Raw genomic sequence first — 25114 nt, 5'->3', positions numbered from 1 at the left:
AGGGTGTTAAGAAAAGGGAGATGATGATGAAGCATAGTTGCTGCCCAATGATCAGAACTTTTAGAGGAAATACTAGTTCAGTGATTGGTCACAGTCTAGTAACTATATGCATCGTGTGAGCTGTTGAGTCAGTGTTATCATCAGATGATGAAAGGGATGAAAGTTCTTTGTTGTTGTTCTCCACCAAACTCAAGAAAAGCAGAGAAAGATGGGCTACCTGGGAGAGTAGGTTTGGGCCAAATTTTCCCAAGATAATCTAAAGATTTCATCTCCCTGTAAGGTGGGAAGGTGCCGTAGATTGAAATCAACCCCCAGAGCAGCACTGTCGGACAAAGTTTAGGGGACAGTTAATCCTTGGCTTGTGAGAAAAAACTTGGAAGGTGGTAAGAGAATCGAAGATAGTAGAACAAAGGATCCCACAAAATTGGCCGACTTCATTGCTGTGATATCTCTGAGGCTCAACGCCTCTTGCCCTTCCTTAACCTCTTACTGTCTTTTCAGGAGAAATCCAGTCTGCACATTTCTAACAGGAAAAATGGACACTACCTTGACATTGAAAACAATACTGAAGTAGGAGACATGAAATGACCACAAAGCTGTCCAGACCATCACATCTGTGTTGCCCTTGTTTATTCTCCATGTAGAGAAACGGCAACAGAGACTGCAAAATAAGAACAAAACAGTACAGACAAAAACAACAAAGAATAAAGGAATTAAACTCGGTTACTCTTCCATCTTGAGGTGAAAGGGAGCACTACTCAATGCATTTGAGAGATCAAGTGGTGGCTTACATCCTGGGCACTTTATTGGAATCCATGCTATCTCAAAAGCACCACCACACAACTAACTTTGCACTTTGTAAATATGTTCATTCAACCATACGGTTACTCCACCCCTAAATTATTGTATTTCTATTGACGCTTGCTAGACTTGAGGGCTAAATTTGAGGTGATTTACAAGTAGGTAAGAAGAAATAAAGAAGGATGATAGTAATGTAGCTGAGAGATGAAGAGGTCTGGTCTGAACTGAAAGAGGTAGTAATCCTATCACTAAATGAAATCCTTGCTATACTAGCCGGTGTTGGCAAAATATTTGCAGTTACAAGAATCCAGATTTGAATGAAGGTATGTCATCCAAGTCTGCTATTGACTGGTGGACTTTCTCCTACCTCACTGAGAATCTAATTCTTGGAAATTTTAGTGGTACATGCTAGAGTATAGTGGGTCTTCATACCCAATAAGAGGAACTACCATTCTGGAATTAGAACTGAAATTATGACACATGGGAATCACTAGGTCATGCCACAAGTTTACTGAGGATGGACTTTGTAGATCAGTGACTCAATGCATGGATGAACGTGTTGCAAATGTCAGTTTTTTACAGGAGTTACCTTCTCTGATGGGCTGAAGCACTGTGGAAACTTCTGTCTTGATGGGTTTACTGAAAACAATTGGAGTTTACCCAAATGAACCTTTCCTGACACTCAGTATGTAATTATAGAGAACTGGAGTGAATCTGGATGCACCATCCTGAGTGGCTGGAACTTAAGAAAACATTAGTAAGGTCTATGGGGGGGAAAAGTATAACAATTAGTTTTAGTAAACAAATGAAACTCATCTTTACTTTTCTTATAATTAATTTATTACTTTTTACATCATTTACACATTGTTATAAATAAAACAATTTTTTAGCACTGGAATACTAGAACCATTCATACATAATATACAAACTTACATACATGCATACATACATACAACCCTCAAAAGACCTATGAAAATGTGTTGGGATCACAAATTAAGCTTTGATTTATCTGTTAATGTTTTCTAGATGGTTAGGAAATGATCGATAAACCAAGCTGAATTCAGTGATGACATCACAAATGCACAACCAATGATATCAGTTAGACGGCGCAACCGTACTTTGAAAATCCAATAATTAATATGTAATAAATATTGGCTAAGTTGTGTGGGAATAATTTGGAGTTTGATACCTCTCATCAATAGCAGAACACAAAAAAGGTGATGTTTTGAATGTGCACGCACAATTAATTCTGTACGCTAACATGGTAACCAAGATTTCAGAATGACTACGAACAAATGTACATATGGTGGTATGTTATTAATATTAGTTTAGCCCCTAAAAACCTGTTACAGTTTCATATTTCTGTATTGGCAATTACTTACCTCTTGGCTGCAACTATTAATGCAAGAAGAGAAGTTAAACACTGGTATCAATTATAACAAACACCAGGAGACTTATTATCAGAAGAGGATTGATATAATGTTAATATATTTGTCATAAAGACAACATCCACCATAATGCAAAGGGAAATTAATTGAAATAATCAATGTTACTTAGTTGAGCGCTACTAACGATGAAAAGTTCCACTCTTGTTAGACCACACTAGTTGCTGGCACTGAAAGCAACCCTGCTACATTAAAAATGTACAAAGGAAAAATGAAATGATAAATGCAATGCTTTGTGCTAATATGATTACTGATCAACAGTATAGTACATTTAATGACACATGACATGGTGAACAAATGAATGAAGAAAATGCAAGTACATTTCTAATTTAGGGAAAAACACTATTGGAGTTTCAGCAAGGTACAGTACAGTATTAAGAAAACTCCCTACAATGAAAATATTGTGCTTCAATGACACATGATATTTCTGGAAATCAGTTCACTTCTGTCCCACCCCTTGGACTGTGGTGTCTATTTAAAACAGAAATAAATGCTTCAGCTGACATACATCATCAATACGAATGTACCAGCATACAAAAAATGTAGTTTTTTTTACATGAATGATAGCATACAAGAACCAGGCTCTAGTAGTGGTCTAACATTAGTGTAGCCTACTTAAAAAGAGAGGGGGGGGGAGAAATGAGAGAGAAAAAAATCGGACCCCAAGACAGTAAAGAGCACAGCGCAACCAGTGATATCCACATGAAAGGCACAGAGTAATTCACAAAAACTGAGGTAAAAGTTTCTTTGAACTGCAGTGTTCAATTTTCCGTGGTAGATGGAATCTCAGGATTAAACTTTCTAATCCCCTGAGCCTCAAACTAAGGAAAAAAAATATGAGCCATTTCAAGAAGAGATGAACAGCTAGGCTCAGTACACAAATTGTCACCAGCTCCATTTACTTTCTAAGATTATCTCCATTTATGACAGTACAGCAAACCCTGATACTTTACAAGAAAAATCTTCAGTAACTTCAATACAGTACAAAAAAAATATATTGCTGACAATGATTTACAATTTTTGCAAAGGCATCAGCATATTAAATTTCACAATTTTAGACACCTGGACCTCTGCTGTTTGCCTTTTACTACAGTACCTCAAAATTTAATTATAATACCATTTATCTTAGTTATAAAATGCCAACTTAAAAATCACACTAGATTTAAGGCTTCTAAGCTGATAATACAGAGCTGAACCTTCAAAATATGTTATGAAAAGGCTTTATGCAAGAGCAGCAAAACAGGTGTCAGAACATCTCATATTTGTTCATAAGCAAGAGAGGAATACGTAGCTTTACTTTCAATACATCTGGGTAAATAAGATTTGTTTTTCCTTACAGCTCAATAACAAATTACTGGGTTCTAATGAAAAGATACGGAATACATACTGTAAATGATGCCCAAAAATGCATCTTGGACTAGTAAGACATAATATACATGTACTTTTTTTAATACCTGTCAACATTCTAAATACAATAATTACATATACAGCTATAGGTAGCATACAATACAGCAAGTGCACTTTGTACCATGTCATGACAGCAAAAAAATAATTTAATGCTTTCATGTCTCAAGAAATGTTTTTTCATACAGAAGACAATCTCAAAGGGAAGATGTGACTGAATGGCCTGTTCAAGATTTCTCAGGTGTATGTATTTGACTGCTCTTCGGACACAAGGAAACAAAAATACCAATTCCAGACCATGCTGAAGCACAGCTTCTGAACTGCCTTAGCTGGCTTCCAATTTGTTTGGGTTATGAAGGAGAAAGAAAAAGTCCCTCTATGATGAATGTCTTACCCAACTACTTTTGTGACTTGACAAGTAAACCCAACCTACCTAAACTTATCCAAGGTAATATGTCATCTGGTTGCTGTTTATTACCTAAGCTACAGAGTAAACCTGTCCTAAGGTTAGAATGAGTGATTTTATTCTACATAGTATATTCAAATAAGCCCAGACATCATATGTAAAATAATCTAATTGTAACTGAAAATAAGCAATGTGCAAAGACTGCTATATAAATAAAAAAAATCACTGCTACATTACAATAAGAGTATTCTAACAAAGGGTTGACTGTCTACCCTTAACATATCCTATTTCTTATTATTTCAATGGGTATCCTATTTAATTAACATATGGCAAATTATATCTTAACAGGTTAGTATCTAACAAACCTGATTTAACAATGAACAGTTTGCATCTAAGCCCTCACTGGGCAGACCAAACAGATTTGTTCTTAATAAAAATATTAAGATTTTATTTAATACACAAAAACTTAGAGAATGTAGAAGATTCTGACAAAATTTCCTTTTTACATTTGTTTCCACAACCTGGCATTTGTTAAAACCTATAAGACCACGTAAATGTTTAATTTTAAGTGCAGTATTATTCAGCCATCTGTAATTGGGTCATGTGAATTATTCATCAAATATGTGGTTCATATGAGAGTGACCAATCTGAAGACATTACTTCAACATGTGTTCTTTGCTTTTATTGGGGTGAGGAACACTGCAATCAAATACTGGGTTTAATCTGCTGATCATCAGATTTATTATCACGGACAGAAAAAGTCTCTTATTCTACCTAGTCACGGTAGTTGTAAGCTTTAAACATTTTTTCAGCAACTGCACTGAACTAAGTCATTTTCCTTATAAGGCTAGCCCAAAAGGTCCTTAATACTGTTTGTTGAAGTACTGACAATAAAAAAAAAAATGTTTAATAATGTTAAACTGTTTTCAAAATATAGTTGATTGGTTAACGTGACACCTTTATTTTGAAGAATGCCATAATCCAAGAGAAGGTATTTTTGATCTAGTCACAGCAGTTATCACTTTGTATGCTTTCTCAGTATCTTCACTTCCCTTTACGTTAATATGGGCAGGAAGCCATACTGGCATTTACACAAACTGTACGGTGAATAATGACGACTAGTAATTCATTAGCACACTTGTGCTATGATTTTTACATATTAGCGCTGATAAATTTAAAATCTTACATAATCTTCCAAATCATGAGGAAAATTCAATGGAAAATTATCAGCTATTTTCATTGCAAGATATAGGGATTGCATTAAAATTACTCTTCAGATTTCAAGATGAATAAAAATACAGAGACTGCTTATTCAAACTAGAAATAAGAACCCTGTGTTGATGAACATCTACCTGAATTGATATTTATATCACCTTCACTTTACTTTTTCCTACAGTAGCCACACTACAATACAGCTCTTCTGCACATCAGTTTCTCCACAAGAAATGCTGACAGAAGTAAGTAGTTGCTACTTGACAAAAACTGAAAAATCCAGCTATAATAGAAGTCTATCCTTACTGATTAAATGGCACTAATGAGCAGCAGAGGCAAGGACCAAACACACAAACGTAAGATCAGCACCAAAGCCCCTTCTCTACCTACATGAAACAGAAGAGCAAAGCAGTGGATAATGACAACTCAGCAGGCAGATGCATTTCCCCACATCCTCCATCCTAGCTCACAGTGACATTCAAGTTGTGTGTCAGCGACAATCTATGAAGATTTGAGAGGGAAATGGATCTGGGACCAACACAGTGGAATGTCAATTTCCTCAGATCACACAACCAAATTCTTTACTGACAAAATTAGCTAAAATAATTCACTGGATTAAAAATAGAGGATTGTTTAAGGAATCAAAGTCCAAACTACCTCAACAAATAAATTCAGATGCATTGTACAACCATTTCATTTTCAAGTGTGAACAAGTATTTGCATATTCTCAGGACTCTTTCAAAATAAATATTCACAGGAAACTGTTAATTGATCTCTTTCCACTTGATCAAATAAATACTAAATTGATAATAACCTATGCAATAAAAAGAATAATTTATAGTTCTTTCAGTTCACTTAAAAAAAAAATACCAAACAATAATGGACTTTAGCTGCTCACTGACTGAAAGCTACTTAAAGACGTATAAAGTTGTTTAATAAGACTACATCTCTAGACACAGGCTCAAATGAAGGATTGTTCTTAGAAGAGGTTTGATAACTGGATGGGAAGTGGCATAAGAATCTTTTATTGTCAACAGTAAACCTCATTATCTTATAGAGGGTCACCTTCAGTAACAAGTCATTTTGAGTATTTGCTAGTAAAAGAAAAAAAAATTTCTTGTGTACAAACAAGTAAAGGAAGAGAGACTTCTGTCTAAGCCCAAAAAATCATCACAAACACCAAGAGCATAAACTATTAACACTAAGGTAAACAGAAATAGTACAAAAATTACCTATCACGTGAAATTATCAGTTTCCATGTGGACATATGCTACAGCAATCACACTTAAACAGCCTTCAGCAACATCAAACAGCACTTGACTAAGGACATAAATTACTGTTCCAAGAAGATTCATGAAAGCTTTCATTCATCACTAGACGACCCAAGACTGTTGTGAGTTTGACTATTCCATATATACTTATTTCATGAGATAAGACTTGCAAGTTACTAAAACTCTTAACATGGGAGGATGGGGTCTTCTGCCTTCTGGGGTTTGGGCATGATGTGCGGTAATTTGGGGGGAAAAATAGATACAATGAAGAAAACATACCATACCTTGCACACACATAGGAACACTACCTGTATTTCATAAAGTAATCTTTATATACAGTGCAAACTAATATCTACCCTTACTATTCAGCTAATGAACGGATTTACTGTTTCACATTACAGTACTGCTATACTTTGCTAACACAACACCATTACATAAAACTATGCTTTAACTTTTTTTTTAATAAAAATATGCTCATTTGTTTTCTGTTAACTAGCAAAAGCTATTTCCAATCTACAAGTATAAAAATATAAAATTCATTGTATATGCAGTCATATAAGATAAAATAGCCTATTCTTAATCTGATCAAGGGAAAAAAAAGCCACAAATATCCCAAATTACATCTTAAACACAAACACAACATCAATACATAAAACATTTCCTTGACTGCTTTACTCTTTCTGATGTGTTACGACTAGTGCTTGGTGCGATGCGAAGTGTTCTATAATATAAGTGTTATATAAGTATTATTTCCTTGCTCCCATCCTTCTTTCCCTTCGATTTTCTCACTTTCCTCTTTAGAATATTTACCATCACCAATAAATAGCTTCGTATTTCTTGTTCACTACTTTTAATAAACATTTTACAAGATCCAAAAAGAGGTTACAAATAAAATCCCAATTCAACTGACCGGCACTAGATTTAAAAACATTACTGTACAACGAGCCCAAGTTTCCAAACTGTTATTCTGTACACTGGTCTGCCTTAAACCTATACAAAGTTTCCTACAAATTGTGGACACCTCACAAAGAAGAGGGTTGGCAATGTCAACCTTGGAGATTCCCAAGTAACACTCTATCCTATAGTCTGATTACGTACTGTCATGGCCTGCATTTACTATGTCTGTTCGAAATGGTCTGGAGCGATCCAACCAAGGTGCCAACGCCAGAAACTACAAACTGTAACTGTATCCACCTGCAGAGCTTTAGGTTAAGGATAGAATAAGGTTATTTAATGTTGTGGGCTACTTTCATACCATTTGTGGAAGACTAGTTAGTGAGACTAAGAAACTTCCCCTTGCCAGAAAAGGTGAAGTTGTGGATGAATTCAGATGGCCTGAATAGGATACCAAATGAGTCCAAGCAAAACCATAGACCTGTTCTGGTTTTACCAACTAAAGTAGATGGTTCGACTTGCACAACAACCACCAAGAGAAGCATCCAAATTCTGGTTGACCCTGCTGAGGCAACAAGGTTGCATGAACACCTGAGCGGTGATGCCCAAATTTCTTCACAACAAATTTACACTTTTTCCTTTTTTCTCATGTACCCAAGCTACTTTTGTGTTCTGGGTTTCTTTTCCAAAAATTTGGAAGTAACTTTCAAGGAGCACTTGTTCTAATTCTCTTAAGAAAACTGAAAACTTAAGATGGGTGAAAAAAAGAAGCAGCAGCTTGAAGCTACTTATGAAACCAATGCAACTGTACATATTTCTCACATATAAAAATATTTAGTCCTTCATAATTCTTTACTCCAAATTCTTCAAGTTATGTGTAATATGTATGTAGTATTAGCCAAGAATATGTTCCATTTCAAATGTAAGTGGTATGTAATCTTGTCCTCAATGTCAAATGCTAACAATGTGTACGAGCACGAACTTATGGACATCGAAAAAACTATCCTTTGTTCAGAACTGGTATGCTAAGTTTTTGTAAATAATGGGCTGTGAATTCCTCCAAATAGGGGTTTTTTGTTGCCATACTGCCTGATCTCTGAATCATATTGACACTAAGTGAATAACCAGAATTCAAGCTAATGCATGAATCTCCACATCCAAGACTCAAACTGGAATCTGATTTTGAAACTGTACGCACATAAAATACAAATTTAAGCTTTGTACTAGCTACATAAATATACAATATAAAAATTTAAAAACATCCTAAAAATGCAAATAAAATCAACAAAAGACCACTAAATCACTGTGCCTACCATTCTGTTAGTTTTTTAATAAATTGCACCTCACCAATTTTTAAAATTGTCAGCTCCATAATAAACTGTCAGCATGGTCACAGAATTTAAGTATTTTCACTAAGTATGCACACAACCATGAGCACAAAAATGAGTTGACAAAAAATCATTCTGAAAGCTGTCAATTTTTTTCAAACCCAACCAAATTTTTGATCAATTTACAATCTCTCCCTTGAAAAATCTTAATGGCAATGGCAGTTATTTTCCAAAAAATACTTCAAAACTGCAAATGAAAAGTACAAACTGCCATGAAATTCTCATATAATGCTAGTCTACTAATCTGGACCCACACAATCTCTCTGACAAAAACTACAAAAATCAAGATTTCTGGTACAGCAGCAACAAAAGTATCATATTGGTCACCAACACTGATCGTTAGTATCTAACAACATGGCTAAGGCGATACAGTTTTGTTAAAATTTAATAACACTGTAGTGTCATGATACAAAATGTTATAAATCCTATTAAACCAAGCATTAAATTCATTAGTGGGGTTCCTTCTAGGATGTCTCCCATGTTAGCTTGCTTACTGCATCCTTGTATATAAAGGCAAACCTAGACCTAACAGCAGGTTTTATCTTTTGATTTATTAGTTAGTTAGTTTCGTAAATCACTATTGTTTTGTGAAAATAACAGAGACTGTTAAATGTATGTTTTAGGCCACAAGCTTCTTTGATCATTTGCCATTGTTTAAACTGTCTACTGTGAAATGCTGATCTTTAAATAATGACTAAAACCCCTGCAGGGTGACAAAGTGCAAAATGACATTCAGTCTAAAGCCCTGCCTTGGAGGATGATTGTGAACTTGCCAAAAACATGGTTGGGACCACCAAACCAACAAAAACAAGAGATTCATATCAACAGAACACCTACAAAGGGCACTTGCATCCATTTTTGGTTTTTGTTTTTTTATTTCGTTTCCCCTGAGATTGGCTTTCATACTGAAAAAAATTAACGATGACATCTTCTCAGATAAGAATAATTGTCTTTAAAATTTCTGGTATACATGAATAATCAAGCTAAAAATGGATTGATGAACATAACAGATGATCAACAATTTTACATTAATGTGTTTAAAACCCAGGTTCTTCAAACAGTCTAGATTCCCAACTGTGAAATGACGTCATGAAGTCTTTGATTTTAACGTTTGATAATCTATTACGGGATGTTTGCAAGAGGGTGGTGTGTATAAACCTCAATCCACACATTAAAACAGTGCAGAGAGATTTCTAGTTCACTATTTCTTTATCAACAGTAATGCATTTTCATGAGAAAATATTTTGCACAATTCACATTTCAAAACCATACTGTTCTTTTAAGCTGGCACACAGTTTTGCAAAATACAACACAATCTTATGTACTACAAAGTTTCATTAAGGAGTCTGACACCTTCACACATATCTAGACTGTTTGAGACACCTCAATTTCAAGAACTATTATATTTTTTTTAATATAAATAATGTATTCCTGTTACTATTCAACATCAGTGACATTAACATAAATGTTTAACAATAGAAATATACAATTTCTTGTGCATAAATGAGCAGTAAAATCTGGAACTTTTATCAAGACAGTCCACTAGAGTTACTGTCAACCCCAAGACAGTCCACTGAAGCTACTGTCAACCCAAATGGACAAGGTTAAGTGGAGAGCCAAATGACTTAAGGGCAACCATTCTTAAATACAGCTGTTCCCCTCAAAGCTCTATAATGATACTCAAATTTTTTTCTTTTACTTCTACTGATTTGAAAAATTTTCTGTAATTTCCCTTTCGTTTAATCATCTAAAATGTTACATGGACAGACTGGTTAGGTAAAACTCTAATAGGCTTTAAATGGTGACAAATATTTTTTGTATATTTGCAAGATATGCAAAACAAATCTTAAATATATTAAAAAAAAATACAAATTTTTCTAACGATCAAAAGAAAGGCAACAAAATTCATTATACCACTGATCATACTCCCACTGGATAGATTCCATAAGCTAAAAAGAGACAATGAATATACATGGCTGACTAAAAAAATTATAAAAATTTCTGTGCACTCGTCATCCATTTAAACTTCTAAAGACTCTGTCAACAGCTTCCCCCCCTTTGATATTTGATTTCTTAATCATACCCCAAGGTTCATGCTAAATGAATGAAGGCTGTATCACAGTATAGATAATGAGACAGAAATGGAACTCGCATTTTGTGTGCAACCAGAAAAAAAAAAAAAAAAAAAAAAAAATGCTTCTGTTGGCATCTCGTGAACATATGTATGGTACTTGAAAAAAAGGGTACAAAAAAATATAAGTGTATAGCATAAACTGAGAGCTGCAGATGTAAGAAATCACTTCAGCTTTTCAATTGGCTCACCTACCTAGGTACTGTGGGCAGGCAACGAGATACTCTCAGAAATCCATGAGATGAAAATGAAAGAAGTGTTCCATCTACACTATGTTTATATGACTAGCTGTTTCTTGCACGGCTACACCAAGCTTCAAGAGCCTTGTCCAGAGGCTCTTTCTCATCCTGAGCTTTTGTGGCTGTTGAACGTTTGAGGCTCACAGGCCTTGAGGGCCTCTATAGGGTGTATTCGCAGGGGTCAGGGATTTCCCAGTCGGGGGAGTATTCGACGCTGTGGTTCTGGGGTGTAGTAGGGTCGGCTGTTGTAATAGGCTTCCTGAGAGTACCTTCAAGACATAAAAAGTAACTAATAAGAATACAGTGCAACAAGAAATTGGAGTGCAAAAAATGCAAAATTTATTTGAAAAAAGTTAATATCTAAAACCAAATTAGCTTTTACACACACTAATCACTCCTATAAGGCCATGTTCATGATCTTCAAATATCCCCAAATACTGTAATATTTGTCTAGCAATAAAATTTAATCACTGGTAGCATTACACAAGTGACTCCTAGAGTCTCAGATACACATCAACCAACTGGCATATGCATTTTGTGCAGTCTGGAATCATGGCTCCAAGATAACTCATGATGTGAGTGAAAGATTTTATACTTAAGAGGATATTTTCTTTTGGGAGACACTGAGCTGAACCCTGGGCCTCCTACTTATTACTGTAAGAAAAATTGCTGAATACTTTAAATATATCAATGATTCTATATATGATTGTCTCTTGGAGAGGATTAGTATGGCTCAGTCACAGGATTCAAAAGCTTCCTTCGTCATCTGTGGACTGCAATGCAAAGCACAGCGAGTGGTTTAATTCAAATTCCAAAGATCAACATGGCCACTCTGAGTTCTGTGTACCCTCTAATTTTGTCCAGCTAACTGAGAAACCCATACATATTTCTGGTAATAGATTAGACTTCATATACACAGATGTCCCAGCTATTGTTAAGTCCAAGGTCTGCAAGTATATAGGCACTTCTGATCATTGCAACACTGAGATGGACATATTTGTTAATCAGTATATTTCACAATGCCACCATTGGAAAAATGGTCTGGCTGAAATCTAGAACCAATTGGGATCGTAATACTGAAGCTTACCATGAAAAACAGACCAAATTCAACATATGGAAACAAAACTGTTCACATGAAAATTACACCATTTTTACTGTCTCTCCTCATGCTGTGAATCGAATTTACTATATAGCCGAGAGAAATTACAATAATTCCTTATAGAGGAAACTCGAAGGAATTACTAGTGGGCCAAACTGGCATCATGTTGAACTGCTTCATCGAGCTTTTGAAGCTAAGCAATCAGCTGAGGATGTCGCTCTCCCTGATGCTTGTCATCCTAAACCTATCCTTACAAAATTTGCATTTTGCTCTCAGGTTGTTAAGAAAATTCTTGATAATCTTGATAGTAAGAGTGGAGAACATCCTGACGGGTTCTCCCCTTTGTATTTTAAAAAAATTTTCTAATATGTTGTCTCCCTAGATTAATACTTTCTATAAGGCTTTTGGGCTGACATAGTATCTTTGTGGATGAGTGCTAGCTTTGTGATAGAATGCCTCTTCCAAAAAATAACATATCACCATCCAACCACCTCAAAAAAGCAAAGGGAAAACTTTGCAGCACAATGGCTACCTTACCAATATTAAATGAACCAATCTGCATTGAAGATGCACCTACATAAAAGCTACAGTTTTGTAGTTTTCTCAGAACAAGCTATAAATACCTATAGTTGAATACTAAAGTGGCAAGTATTTATGAACAATCTGACAATGTGGAACAGTGGACAAGGTAGTTATTTACCTGTAGTGTGGGGTAGTAAGACTGACAGGAGGAGGGGGTAAACTGCTACTAGAGGTGGGTAATGCTCCTGGAGGTGCCCCCAGATGACTGTTGTTTGTCACTGATGATGAAGCTGCTGCTGCTGCTGCTCTGCTCTCCACGATCCTTCGAGAGACGAGGGGGGACACATGGGGGGGCAGGTAGGTGGGAGGGTAGCGACTGCTGCGAGAAAAGTTGGAAAGTGATTATCATATTTGATTTGGAGAGTTGGCCCTTAAAATCTAATTTCTTTAATATTACAAGAAAAATTACCTTACAACAACAATGGCAGGGTATAAATTACGTGTTCTGATATTTCACAGAATCATAAGAAAAGCTTGTAGGCATAATTATAAGGGTTTAACCAAAGGAGAGCATCTAATGAAAATATAGTGATGACTTACTATGACAGAAAAATGATGCAAGACACTTGAATGTTATGTAGGAATAAGAATTCCTTTTTTTTTACGTTTAAGAAATAAAACTATTATACACCTTGATTAAATTTACATAGCACAATGCAAACTACATTGCCCTGAAGAAGGTAAAGTACAGTATATCACTCATCTTATAAAAGCTATAGAATGAAAACTACATCATATGTGGATTTAAACTACGTATTCATTTGCTAAAAATGCAACGCCTCAGAGCATACTAAAATTTATATTGGAAAATTTATTTCAAGCACAATCTTATTCTGTCTACCTAATCCATTTAAAAAATATCAGGGAGTAAAGTGTAAATTCATCATCAACTATGCTTTCAAAGTTAAATGCCAAGCTATGAACCTAAATTTGTATTTTAGTTAAAAAAAAAAAAAAAATTTAGGAAAAACTACCAAAATTGGATTTCACATTTGAAGATTTAAAAAAAGTTATCTAAAAAATATGGACTGCTATAGTTTTTCCTCTGAAAAAGCATCACTCAAAAATAGTGACAAAGACCATCCGACTTGTAAGGTAATTTGACTTGCGGATAAAAGTCCATTATAAAAACTGAAAACTGACTCAAAATTTCAAAATATAACAAATTTTAAAATGACAATCATCTTTACAAGGAACATGACATAGACTAGTGTCGATTTAAAAACAGTGAAAATCTGAGCACATACTATGAGTGTGGCCTCCTGATAGCCTGTTTACAGAAATACAAAACTATTTCTTTTGATACTGTAATGGGCAATTTGATTGCTACATAAAAATCAACAGCTTAAAATTAGTTGATACATAATTCACGATTTATATTTATAATCAGGCCATTTCTTTCCTTTTATCTACATGCAATGGTATATATACACATGACTATCAAAAAGCATCAAAGAAAATACAAAATAAAACAATTTTACATGCCAAAGATATACAATAAATTGCAAAAACAATTACATAATTATAAAACAAAAATGATAAATGCATACCATATCATGCAAGGACAAACTAATTTAAAAACAAGTTTAGTACATGACTAATCTATCCAATGCATAATATGCAACTTACGCTAAACTATTATGTACCAGTAATGAACATTTATATACATTTTACATACATCTCAAAACATGGGGAGACAGACAAAGCAAAACAGGATTCTTATTTTCATATTTATGTGCACATTTAACATTCAATGAAATTCTATCCCATTCACAAACAAACTTAGGCTACCTAACTATAGAATATGTGTCTAAAAATTAAAAAAGAAAACCAGTATTGTCAAAATATTACTGTATATACCTATACAAAGACCAAACTCAAACTAACCAACCTTCTTTGCAGTTGAAGAGAAGGAAAAGTTCTACTGTGTATTTTGGAAGCAACTGACACTTTTTTTTTTTTTTTACTAACATTCAATATATATAACTTGCTGGATGTAAGGATACAGCCTGCCGCAATATCCAGTAACATACATGACAAGGAACAAAACAACGGCAGCCCCAACTAAAATAAAAGTCAGACCTACATATATACTGTACAGGAAAAACTTCATTACTTAGTAATAAAAGTATGGCATCTCAAGAAACACAATCTATACTGGAATTTCAGTTAACTAAGATGTTTTCTGGTTAAAATATCTTCCATACTAAGGTCACTAAATATCAGGATACACAGTACTTCACACACAGCTACACATGTTCACAAAAAAATATCTGTTGCTGGGTCAGGCAGGCTAACGGAATTAACAAGGTTCCTGAAAACTGAAAAAGGCCTTCTATAAACATATACTGAAAGCACTCAATTATCTAAGAACAATTTAGCCATGGCCCTTGAAAATATTCACTCGATTTACTTTGATGCAAGTAATAGTTTTCTGACAATTAACAAAAATTGTGGCAGTACATAAATGTTCTTTTCATATACATGACTGACACTTTCAATAATACTGTCTGCAAAATAGATACCATAAGCTCTTTTCTAGGTTTGCACCATCCTGAATTTCCAAATAAGATTGCAGCTTGGCTAATAATAATAATAATGAACTTATTCTTTCTAACCTACAAGGTTAACCACAAAAACATCTGCTCCTTTTAATGTTTCGTCTTGATTGGAGTATTATGAGTAACAATATCTATGCTCTTAGGTGCCTTTTGTCTTAGGGGAGATATTTCAATTGAGGTTCTACTTTTGTTCCATTATTTCCCAGTAGAGTATTGCAAATAAAATAAAAAAATATTATCCTGAATGATTTCAGTAATAACTTGGAACAAGATAACTCTGCAATTGAGGCTCAATCTCCTGCCAACTCTCCAAGGAGCTGACCACGTTTTGAAGTACAAACAGAAGGTCCTTCCTGGCATTATATTTCACAGCTCTTATGGATAATTTATTTACCGATATCTTGATTTACTGATATTATTCATATACTTAAAATACAATAATTTATGAAAAAAAAAAGCTAATATTTGGGACAAGCAGTGTGATGGGGGAAAAAGCTGCTTGTCCTTTAATTGGAAAAAACCATAAATTGAATTTATTTTCATCTACCACTATCAAAGACTGCAGTATGTCTTTCAGATAGGCCTATATGGAAGTAGTGGAGAAACATGCTGTAAAGGCAAATGACTTAAATTCATGTACTTTGACTGTGTTGGCTCCAAGCTGCTTCTATCACACCCTACTTCTTTATTACCGAATGCACTTAGGATTCACTACTATTTTGCCGACTCACAAAAAGATTAAAGTCTGCAAACTGACAGGGCTGTATGTTTAGAATGATGTACCACTCATTCTATTTCTTTCCAACAAACCTAGATAATTTCCATACAAGTGATTCCATTACACACAAGCTATACAGCCAAAAAATAAATTCTTAGTTGAAATCTTTTTCAGGAGACAAACTATCCGATAGCCTGTCACCTTGCATCTGTTTCATACTGGGATTAAACAAAGGGAACTGCCTCAAAATGTTATTCCCTTTTCTCTTGATCTTTGGAAGAAAAATTTAAGACATTTATGGGCTGCCAACAGAAACTGTTACCTTTGGTATACTGTTGTGTACAGACAATCAAGCATTTACTGTATATGTAATTAGAGAAAAATTAGGCAGTACCTTAATAAATAAGTTTTTATAGCAGAAAAACTTTAATTTTCATACACACATCAATCATATATATGCCCACATTCAGTCTCAGAATGGCCCCACATTCTACAGTCTTGTCTAGCAGACAGAAAACTATTAAAAAAAGTTTTCAACTGGATGTTCATGTGCTGCACCCTAACCAGAAAAACCCAAACTCCTGCTATCTGACAGTCCAGATGTGCTCCAAATCAATGGCTTGACACATCACATGGCCAGTAGTAGTATCGTTTGGGAGTGAGGAACAATGTAATTTCTAAAGCCTGTGAACGGGGTTTTGCCACACCAGATTATTTTTCACTGTATTGTCTGGGGCTATGAGGGTCACTAACCAGTTACCTGCAAGCTTCCACTACAGGAAGCAACTAGGAGCTGCTGTAGCTGTAGGGAACCAGAATCTCTAGCGACACAAAATACACAATCACAGACTGACTTAACTTGGCCACAAGATCTGGAAAACATGGAAACTCTCAGATCAAGAAAAAACATCCTAATTCTGTCTGCTATCAGGCAAGCCAATGATGGAAATGTTCATGCCAAGACACATTACTCTAGTTGAAGGCACTGAGTGTAACTTCTTTGTTGACTAGGAGTACAAGGATGTTGAAAAACCATGGCATAACATGAACAAGTGCCATCACAATTTTGCTAGCATTTCCACCATAACAGGTCAGCCATCTAGGCACCTCCAAAATCTTATGCTGGTCTTATGTGTTCATGCTGCTAATGCTGCTCAAGTCTGGGTTAAGGGCTTGTGGAGTTGTTGCTCGGCCAAATCATGGGGCTCAACACCTGAAATATCTTCCCCAACCAAGCTAGACATAGGCATTTCTTCAGACATATGAACTGATATATGAAAGTATGCATCTCTGAGTTCCAGATGTACCATGAAGACAAACTTCCTGGTGGATTATAGCACTTACCTAAATACCTCTATCCTGAAGGAATTTTAATGCAGACACTTCTTAATCAGGCCAGCATCAATTATGAGCTGCCATGCTACTGTTATCTTCAAAACCAAAAATGGGTGGCTAGAGAATCCAAGCGATCCATCCCACAAAAATTACAAAATGGAAAAGGCCCACTGGCATCTACAATGTAATGAAAAATTATTAATAAACAAGGTATTCATGATAATAAAAGGGGATTAGTTATATCATTAAATCAGCTTAAAATATATGCTCTGCTAGTGAACACAAGTAGTAAACAAGTGTAGTTCATACATTTCCTTAAACCAACACAAAGTAAAATACAACAGTATATCTAGTGATGACAAAGATTGTTGATCCAAGGAAAGTTGTGCCAAGAAAAATACAAAAGTACATAGTGCTGAGCAGTACACAGCACATAGTAGTAGTAGTAGTAGTACATTGCAAAACTACACACCTTAAATTACTAGTTTTTTTTTTTTTTTAACTTAGTGAAGTTAAGGTGTTGCAAATGAAAACCTACCTTCTACAGAAAAAACCCAACCCTTTTGAAAAGCACAATTCTACGGATGTATGAATAATTATGTAACTATTTGAAGTTACCTGTATGACTAGGCCAACCACTCAAAGGTACACACTGGCAATTGAATAGTACTTTAAAGGTGTCAAAATCACACTTTAATCATCACTTACTATATTGAAAGGAAAGCAAAAAAAGAATAATGAATTAAGCACTAAGTAGTGAGATAGTTTAAAAACATGACTGAAAATGTCTATCCTGAAAAAAAAAAAAAAAAAGCTGGAAAACTCAAAATGGAATTGTTAACTGCACTGCAAACTTGTGAAAAGACAAGGAAGTCAGTGATGTCTGCTGGACAAAAGACTGTTGAATCTTAAGACATTCAAAGACCATGAATGTGGGCTTACATATGACTGATGGGTTTGCGATGAAACAAATACAGTTCTTGCAATAAATATTTAAAAACATACCAAAAATTGCAAATCTAAGTATTAGTATTTCAAAATATACCAACAAATGTAACTAAATATCAATATTTCAAAATGTACCAGACATTATACCTTCACTAGCTTAAAACTGACTATGAAAGTGCAACCTTTGTTGCAACCAAAAAGTGGAAGTAGCACAAGGCAAGAATGAGCTGTGATGGAGGATTCAAATAGCGTTAGCATAATCTACATGTGCAATTGCTTGTAATGAGCTTAAAGTCATAATCCTTTTGGAAAATGTAAAAAAATAGCAAATGTAATCATCAAATAATTACAAATTACAGTGTATACAAAAAGAGGTGGTAAAGATTAAGAAATGCTTACACAAAAAAGTTGAGTGTAATGAGGACAAAATATGAGGAGGAGGAGGAGGAGAGCAAGAGTAAGAGAGGAGAAGGAACAGTTAGTAATTGATAAGAAGGAACGCTGATAATAGGTAAAGACAGACAGATGGTTAGAGGTAATAGTAAGTGAGGAAGAGGAACAACTGGTAATAGGCAAAGAGGAACACTGGTAATACAAGTAGGAAGGAGAGAGCTGGTAAAAGTTAAGGGAGAGAGTTGCTAAGGTAGAATAACAGTAGGTAATAGGTGAGGACGAAAAATTAGTTGTGATTAAAAATAGGTTTGAAGATTAAAGGCTCAGTGGATAATATAGTGCTTGTTTAGTTGTCTTGCATAGACACCCAGCTTTATAGGGGATGTGGTTTCCTTTAGAGACATACAGCAATCAGGAAGAGTAAACAGGTTTTGAAAACAACAAAGACGAGACTGTACTGATAATCAGAAGCTAAGAAGCACTGGCAAAACTGTATTTTAAATACTCAACCATTAGGTTGGAAGGTGAGTATGCATAAGTGAATGTTGTCCAGGGGTGGAGACAGCAAAACATCAACACACACTCCCTGCAGTAGGGACACTTCTGCTTTACCAAAACAACTTTTCATTAATAAATACCACACTGTAAGATATCCTTTTTTTTGCATAGCACAAATATTCACATTCTAAGAAAATGCAATTATAGCTAATGTCTTTATTCATCTATAGGCAATTGTCTTAAAATACAAGTAAACTGACTATTTTTAGTATGGTAAAAGAGAGGGTATTTAGACACAGTTAATCTAGGTTCTAAAATAAGCTGGGTGTAATAGCAAAAAAAATAAAGGATCACCGGCTGCTGCACACAATACTAACGAGTGTAGGGGGTGGGGTAAAAATTTTTGTGTTAAGCATTTCTATACCTACGGCGGGGAAGTAAGTACATCTTTATAACATCTAGCTATCGGGGACGATAAATTCTAATTGAACTTGCAAGTGGTAACTACCATGGTAAGTGTAACTAGTCACGCTAATCACTACCATACTAATAATGAGACTTAAACTAATGTTGAATTTTACAGTGACAAATTTACATAAAAGACATTTGATAAAAGGGGAGTGGGACTGTTCTTGGTAGGGGTGATGGCATCAATGACCTTTGATCTTCCAAAAGTTTATCATTCAAAATCATTATTTACAAAGTGTATTAAGTGTTGAAACACTATACCATACCATTGGTACCAAAAAGCAAAACTCCTACTTTTTGCAGTAATTACTGGCCAAGAAATGTTACATCTCCTAAATGTTGAAGTTTATTTGTCAAATATAATTAATTTTTATGTTGGATGTGAATCCTGGATAAACACTACACTGGTTATTATATATAATTTTTTTTTGTGAATAGTCATTGCTCAAAAACTCCGAAATGGGGGTATGATAATTTAACCAAATAAATATGAAAATTTCTATATTCACTAGCCACAAACCATTGCTTTTCAACTTTGGTAAGCTTGGTAAGATAGAGCAGATTACAGATTAAACCATCTTCCTTGCTACTTGAAACAAGTGGGAGCACCTTACTGAGGAGGAGGAAAAGGAGTCCTTCCACTCACTGTCAGCATGACACAAGGACACTTCTTTTAATGATCTGAGTATGTGAAATAGTTTAAACTTTGAATACTTTGAATCCTTAATAGCCACACTGGTCTCAACTTTTAAACATCTTGACTGTCAAATAAAACCAGGCAATTTCTTCACATAGCTGAGTTACTATTGAAACACGAGGTATTTACAGGTCTGATAAAATTCATCTGACAAGCAGATTCAGTTTTCATCCAACACTGGATTTCTACAACAGCACCTTAAATGTCAGTGAAGGTGATTCATGGTAAAAAAGCTGTAGGTCCAGAGGGAACAACTGAAATTTTTCTTGCTATCAACCTTTCTTGCAAGCCTGAAGTCCACAATAAAACCCTTTGCAGTCATCTGATGTTATGAACAAGGCTGCTATCTTGGTTTATTTAAGAGAAACAAAGGGATCCCTTTGCTTAATTTTCTCCCAAGAAAGCATTATTATCCCATGCAGGTACAAAACACTTTCATTTTTATTGTGACCCCAGATCAGTAGCAGAATGACACATGTGACACCTACAGCCTCAAGTACATGTCACCTTCCTCACTTTCTATCTTGTCTGGAAATAAAGAGGCACTATCAGCAGTGCTGGAAGAAAGGAACTCATAAGTGATGGGTCTGAATGGAGTAAGTAATTATCTTAAAAAAAAAAAAAAAGTTTCAATTAGAACCCAATCATCACTGAAATATGCATCAACTGCAGTTTAGCTGAACTACAGCTTTCTAGTATGGCTGTCCATACTGGAATATATAGCTCTTGCTAATGGCACAACTGACAACTCTCAGTTGATGTGAAGTCCTCCATGTTCGCAAACTTTATACAAAAAGGCCAGATGCCAAGGTCCAGGTGAAGAACAAAACGGAGGACACTAAACCAAATACCTTATCAGCCCAAACAATGATGGATACTCTGGAAATGTGGCAATATGTTTCTTTGGGGGCCATGGATTCCAGATGTCCTACTTCCTGATAGAATGACAAACAAGAGGCACTGTTTCCATTTGTAAAAAGGGTTACCTGCATGAACTCATTCACTGAGCTGAGGTTGATAATTGGCTGCCATCAGGACTTCATATGGATGGCTGCAAATCCCTAGTGCGTTGTTTCATATTTTCTTGAGAGTGGCTCCTTTTACAACACTGACCTCAAAATGCTGTTCACAGCCTTGAACCTTTCTGGGTTATTACTGTACACAAATTGGAGGAATTTTGAGTAAATAACCCATTCTACTACTGACTTCCTGTCTGCTAAACAAAAGCATGTGTGAATAAATCTATGCCCACAAATGTGAGCATAGAATAGTGATGGGATTGTGGCAAAAGATAAAAATGATTACTGCTTAGATAAAATTTATGAATTGAATTTTGTGAAATAAGAACAAAATATACTGGCAAAATTAATATGCAAAGGTAATACAATCCAACCTCTTAAATCCGGGAAACTTGGGACCAGGCTACATCCAGACCACAGAAAATCCCGGAATATAGAATACAGCCCTAAATCATTTTATTACTCATATATTTTCAATTTATTGTCTTATAACTGACATATTTTATATCTTTGGACTCTGTCTTCATAATGTATAATTTTCTTTAAAATAGTGTACTTTATATAACACATTTAGCCTATATTCCCAAGTTAGCCTAACCATAAGTCAACTACTTACCTCTTCTCAGAACCTGCAGAATATTATCGGTGACTTTCATCTCCTAAATTTACTATCTTCATAATTATCGCTATTAGTTTCTTCGGCTTTTATTTCAATTGTAGAGGGTAATGAGATGACAAAAATAAAGAATGAATTTTGGCTTTCACTCAGTGCATTTGAATGTTGCCGTTAAAAAAGTAAACAAAGCACACTGCCATTTATTGAGGAAAATGAGCATTAAACATTCGCTTACAAAAGGGGAAGGATATTAAACCTTTTCTAGCATAAACACAGATTTATGCTTGCGCTTCTTACCTCTAGCATCATCTGATCTCATGGGTAAATATACAGCTACATATAAGATATGATCACGACTGTATCACCTACACACACTGCTGCTGTCGGCGGCTGCTACAGCAGCAGTGTGTGTAGGTGATATGGTCTTGATCATATCTTTTATATAGCTGTGTATTTACCAATTCGATATGCTGCCCATGAGATCAGATGATGCTAAGAGCCAAGAAGTGCAAACATAAATCTTTATCTATGCTAGAAAAGGTTTTCTATCCTTCCCCTTTAGTTAGCAAATGTTTGGTGCTCATTCTCCTCAATATATGGCAGTGTGCTTTGTTTATTTTTTTTGGACGGCGACATTCAAATGCACCGAGTGATCACCAAAATTCATTCTTTATTTTTGTCATCTCATTACCCTCTACAATCAAAACAAAAATGCACAAAATAATGGTGATAATTATAAAGATAGTAAATTTAAGAGATGAAAGTCACCGATGATAATCTGCAGATTCTGAGAAAAGTTGTAAACAATATGTGGCACTGCCCTCGTGGCCACCCACGAACTATGGCAACTGATTCAAAATCGAACTGAACCATGGGAGTTCCCGGACCACAGAATGTTGGTTTTAAGAGGTTTGACTCTAAAAGAAAACATACCACTTTGGACTTAATTAAAATGCAGTCATGATGTGGAAATAAATCTCAAACACAGTGTAATAGGCTTATTCACTCTCAATATAACAAGAACCACCACAAGAGAAATTAATAGAGTGAAGAAAAATGCAATACAGTGATTCACAGCTGAATGAAACAATGTCCTCAAAACAGAGATGGCAAAGGCAGTTGAGTGGAAGGAAACTCGCCCTAATGAGGGCATGCTCACTACCATGTTTCAAGTGACAAAACACAGTTATAACCCTGTAATAGGTTTGGCCACATCAGTGAAAATTAAGGGCATATGTAAAGCAATGGTTTATAATTATTGTGCTATTATGCCAAGCCTTCTGACTACTTAAGTACCTCAACCTACATCATGACACCTACTTGGAAATTACCTTAACATCCTAAGCCACTGATCATATTAATATACAATGCACTCAGTAGGTGTATCTCTCTCTTTTTAACCAATCTGGTACACCTAGAAAACTACATAAACTCTATTCTTAAATAGTTTATGCTGGGATTAACAGAGCTTCACTGAATTTGCTTCAAGGAACAAAAAAAAATTAAAAATTACCTTGGTAGAAAAGAACAAAATGTGCAACTTATCTCTCTCCCCATAAAAAATTTTAACTACTCGATGTACAATTTCATTTCTTTTATAAAAAGCCTAGCAATAAAATACACCGTACCATAGTAAGCCTTGTAACAACTTACCCTATATGCACTATGTAACAAAAAGAAATCAAATGAAAATAAAATATTCTGTTTAAACAAACAAAGATATAGTAATAACTTTCCCCCTTAAATTCAGTTTTAAAAAGAAATTACAATACAGTAATTTACAGTACAAAACCTAAATGAATTTTGTAAGATTATACAGTGTTCAAAATAAATTCCAATTTTCTAATTAACAAGCTACTTTCTCCAAATAAAACAAAATACCAACAGGTACATATAATGGTATGCCAAGGAATAAAATAATGCACAAGAGAAAACAAAGTGAGAATGGTTTTACCGTTAAAAATAAAAGTACTGCACAAAGGTCAAACAGTTCTCCAAAAATGTGTTGAATATTTCGGAGAACTGAACTGAACTTCCAAGGTAACTGGACATCATAGAAGTGATAAACAGTAAAAATAAAAATAAAATTCTAAATACAACAGAGGAAAAAAGCAGGGATTCTTTTCATCTTTACACCTAGTCACATGGCATCATTATAGTGTGTGCAACCCAATTAACAATCACAAGGTAACCCTTAAGTTTTATCAAATTCTTAAATTACAACTGGTTTTCATTAAGTTCTAACATTTTCAGAAGATTCTGAAAAAAATAAATAAAGGAAAGTGTGGATGTACTGTTCATATTTCAATAAATTTACTTTGTTGCATGATTGAAAAGAAGAATGTTGAAAAGCTATCCGGCACTGTTATGGCTATAACAGTGACAGCTAAACAAAATTACAACTATCTGTGAATAATACTGCAGCAGAGGCTACCTGCCAGCCTTCCTCGTTCAGCTTTCTGCTGAATCTCTATTTCAAATATCTCACATCTGGAGGCTTCCCTACTTGATCAGTTACCAAAATCATAAATAGTTGATGATCAAGTTCTTCAGCATTTATGTAGGTTTCCTCTCTACAGGCCCAACTTACTAAAACCATACATAGATGAGAATGTTGTTTTACACAAGGCAACAGAAATTACAAAAGGACAATCTTCAAGCGAAATAGGCCTTACAAGGAATTATATCTACGATCAAACCTTCATCACTACAGCTCCAATACATGTCTTTGAAGCACTAATAAAATGGTTAATAAATTCATGGCTTTCATTCTACACTTAACAAATCATCATCAAATGGAAGGTTCCACCTAGTGAGCTAATAATAAAAAAAAGCAGCTAAAATTTCTAAACACTTCCTGCTTCACAAAAGAAATACCTTGGAAAAATAATAAAATTAAAGTTTCTTTGCAAAACTTTAAAAAAATCTCTTGATAAGAGAACAGCAAGAAGCGATGAATATCATGTGGCAAGTTTCCTGTCTAAAACAA

General features: G+C 34.9%; 1 protein-coding gene across 3 annotated transcripts in view; it reads right to left on the bottom strand.

The window, feature by feature from the left end:
- Positions 1–8065: 8065 nt before the first annotated feature.
- LOC136855002 (dual specificity mitogen-activated protein kinase kinase 7-like) overlaps positions 8066–25114 on the bottom strand; it is a 54558-nt gene continuing 37509 nt past the window's right edge. Inside the window, exons 10-11 of one of the 3 annotated variants that reach the window (XM_067131708.1) lie at positions 12991–13191; positions 8066–11460 (exon numbers count right to left, since the gene is read on the bottom strand). In XM_067131708.1, the coding sequence (XP_066987809.1) occupies positions 11373–11460; positions 12991–13191 (289 nt within the window). In that variant the 3' untranslated portion in view covers positions 8066–11372. The remainder of the gene's footprint in view (positions 11461–12990; positions 13192–25114) is intronic. The other 2 variants (XM_067131707.1, XM_067131709.1) reach the window with 2 other exon arrangements.

The sequence above is a fragment of the Macrobrachium rosenbergii genome, chromosome 30 (assembly GCF_040412425.1).
Source record: "Macrobrachium rosenbergii isolate ZJJX-2024 chromosome 30, ASM4041242v1, whole genome shotgun sequence".
NCBI classification, from domain to species: Eukaryota; Metazoa; Arthropoda; class Malacostraca; order Decapoda; family Palaemonidae; genus Macrobrachium; species Macrobrachium rosenbergii.
The sequence above is the reverse complement of the archived record's forward strand: the minus strand, read 5'-3'. Positions and strand labels throughout refer to the sequence as shown.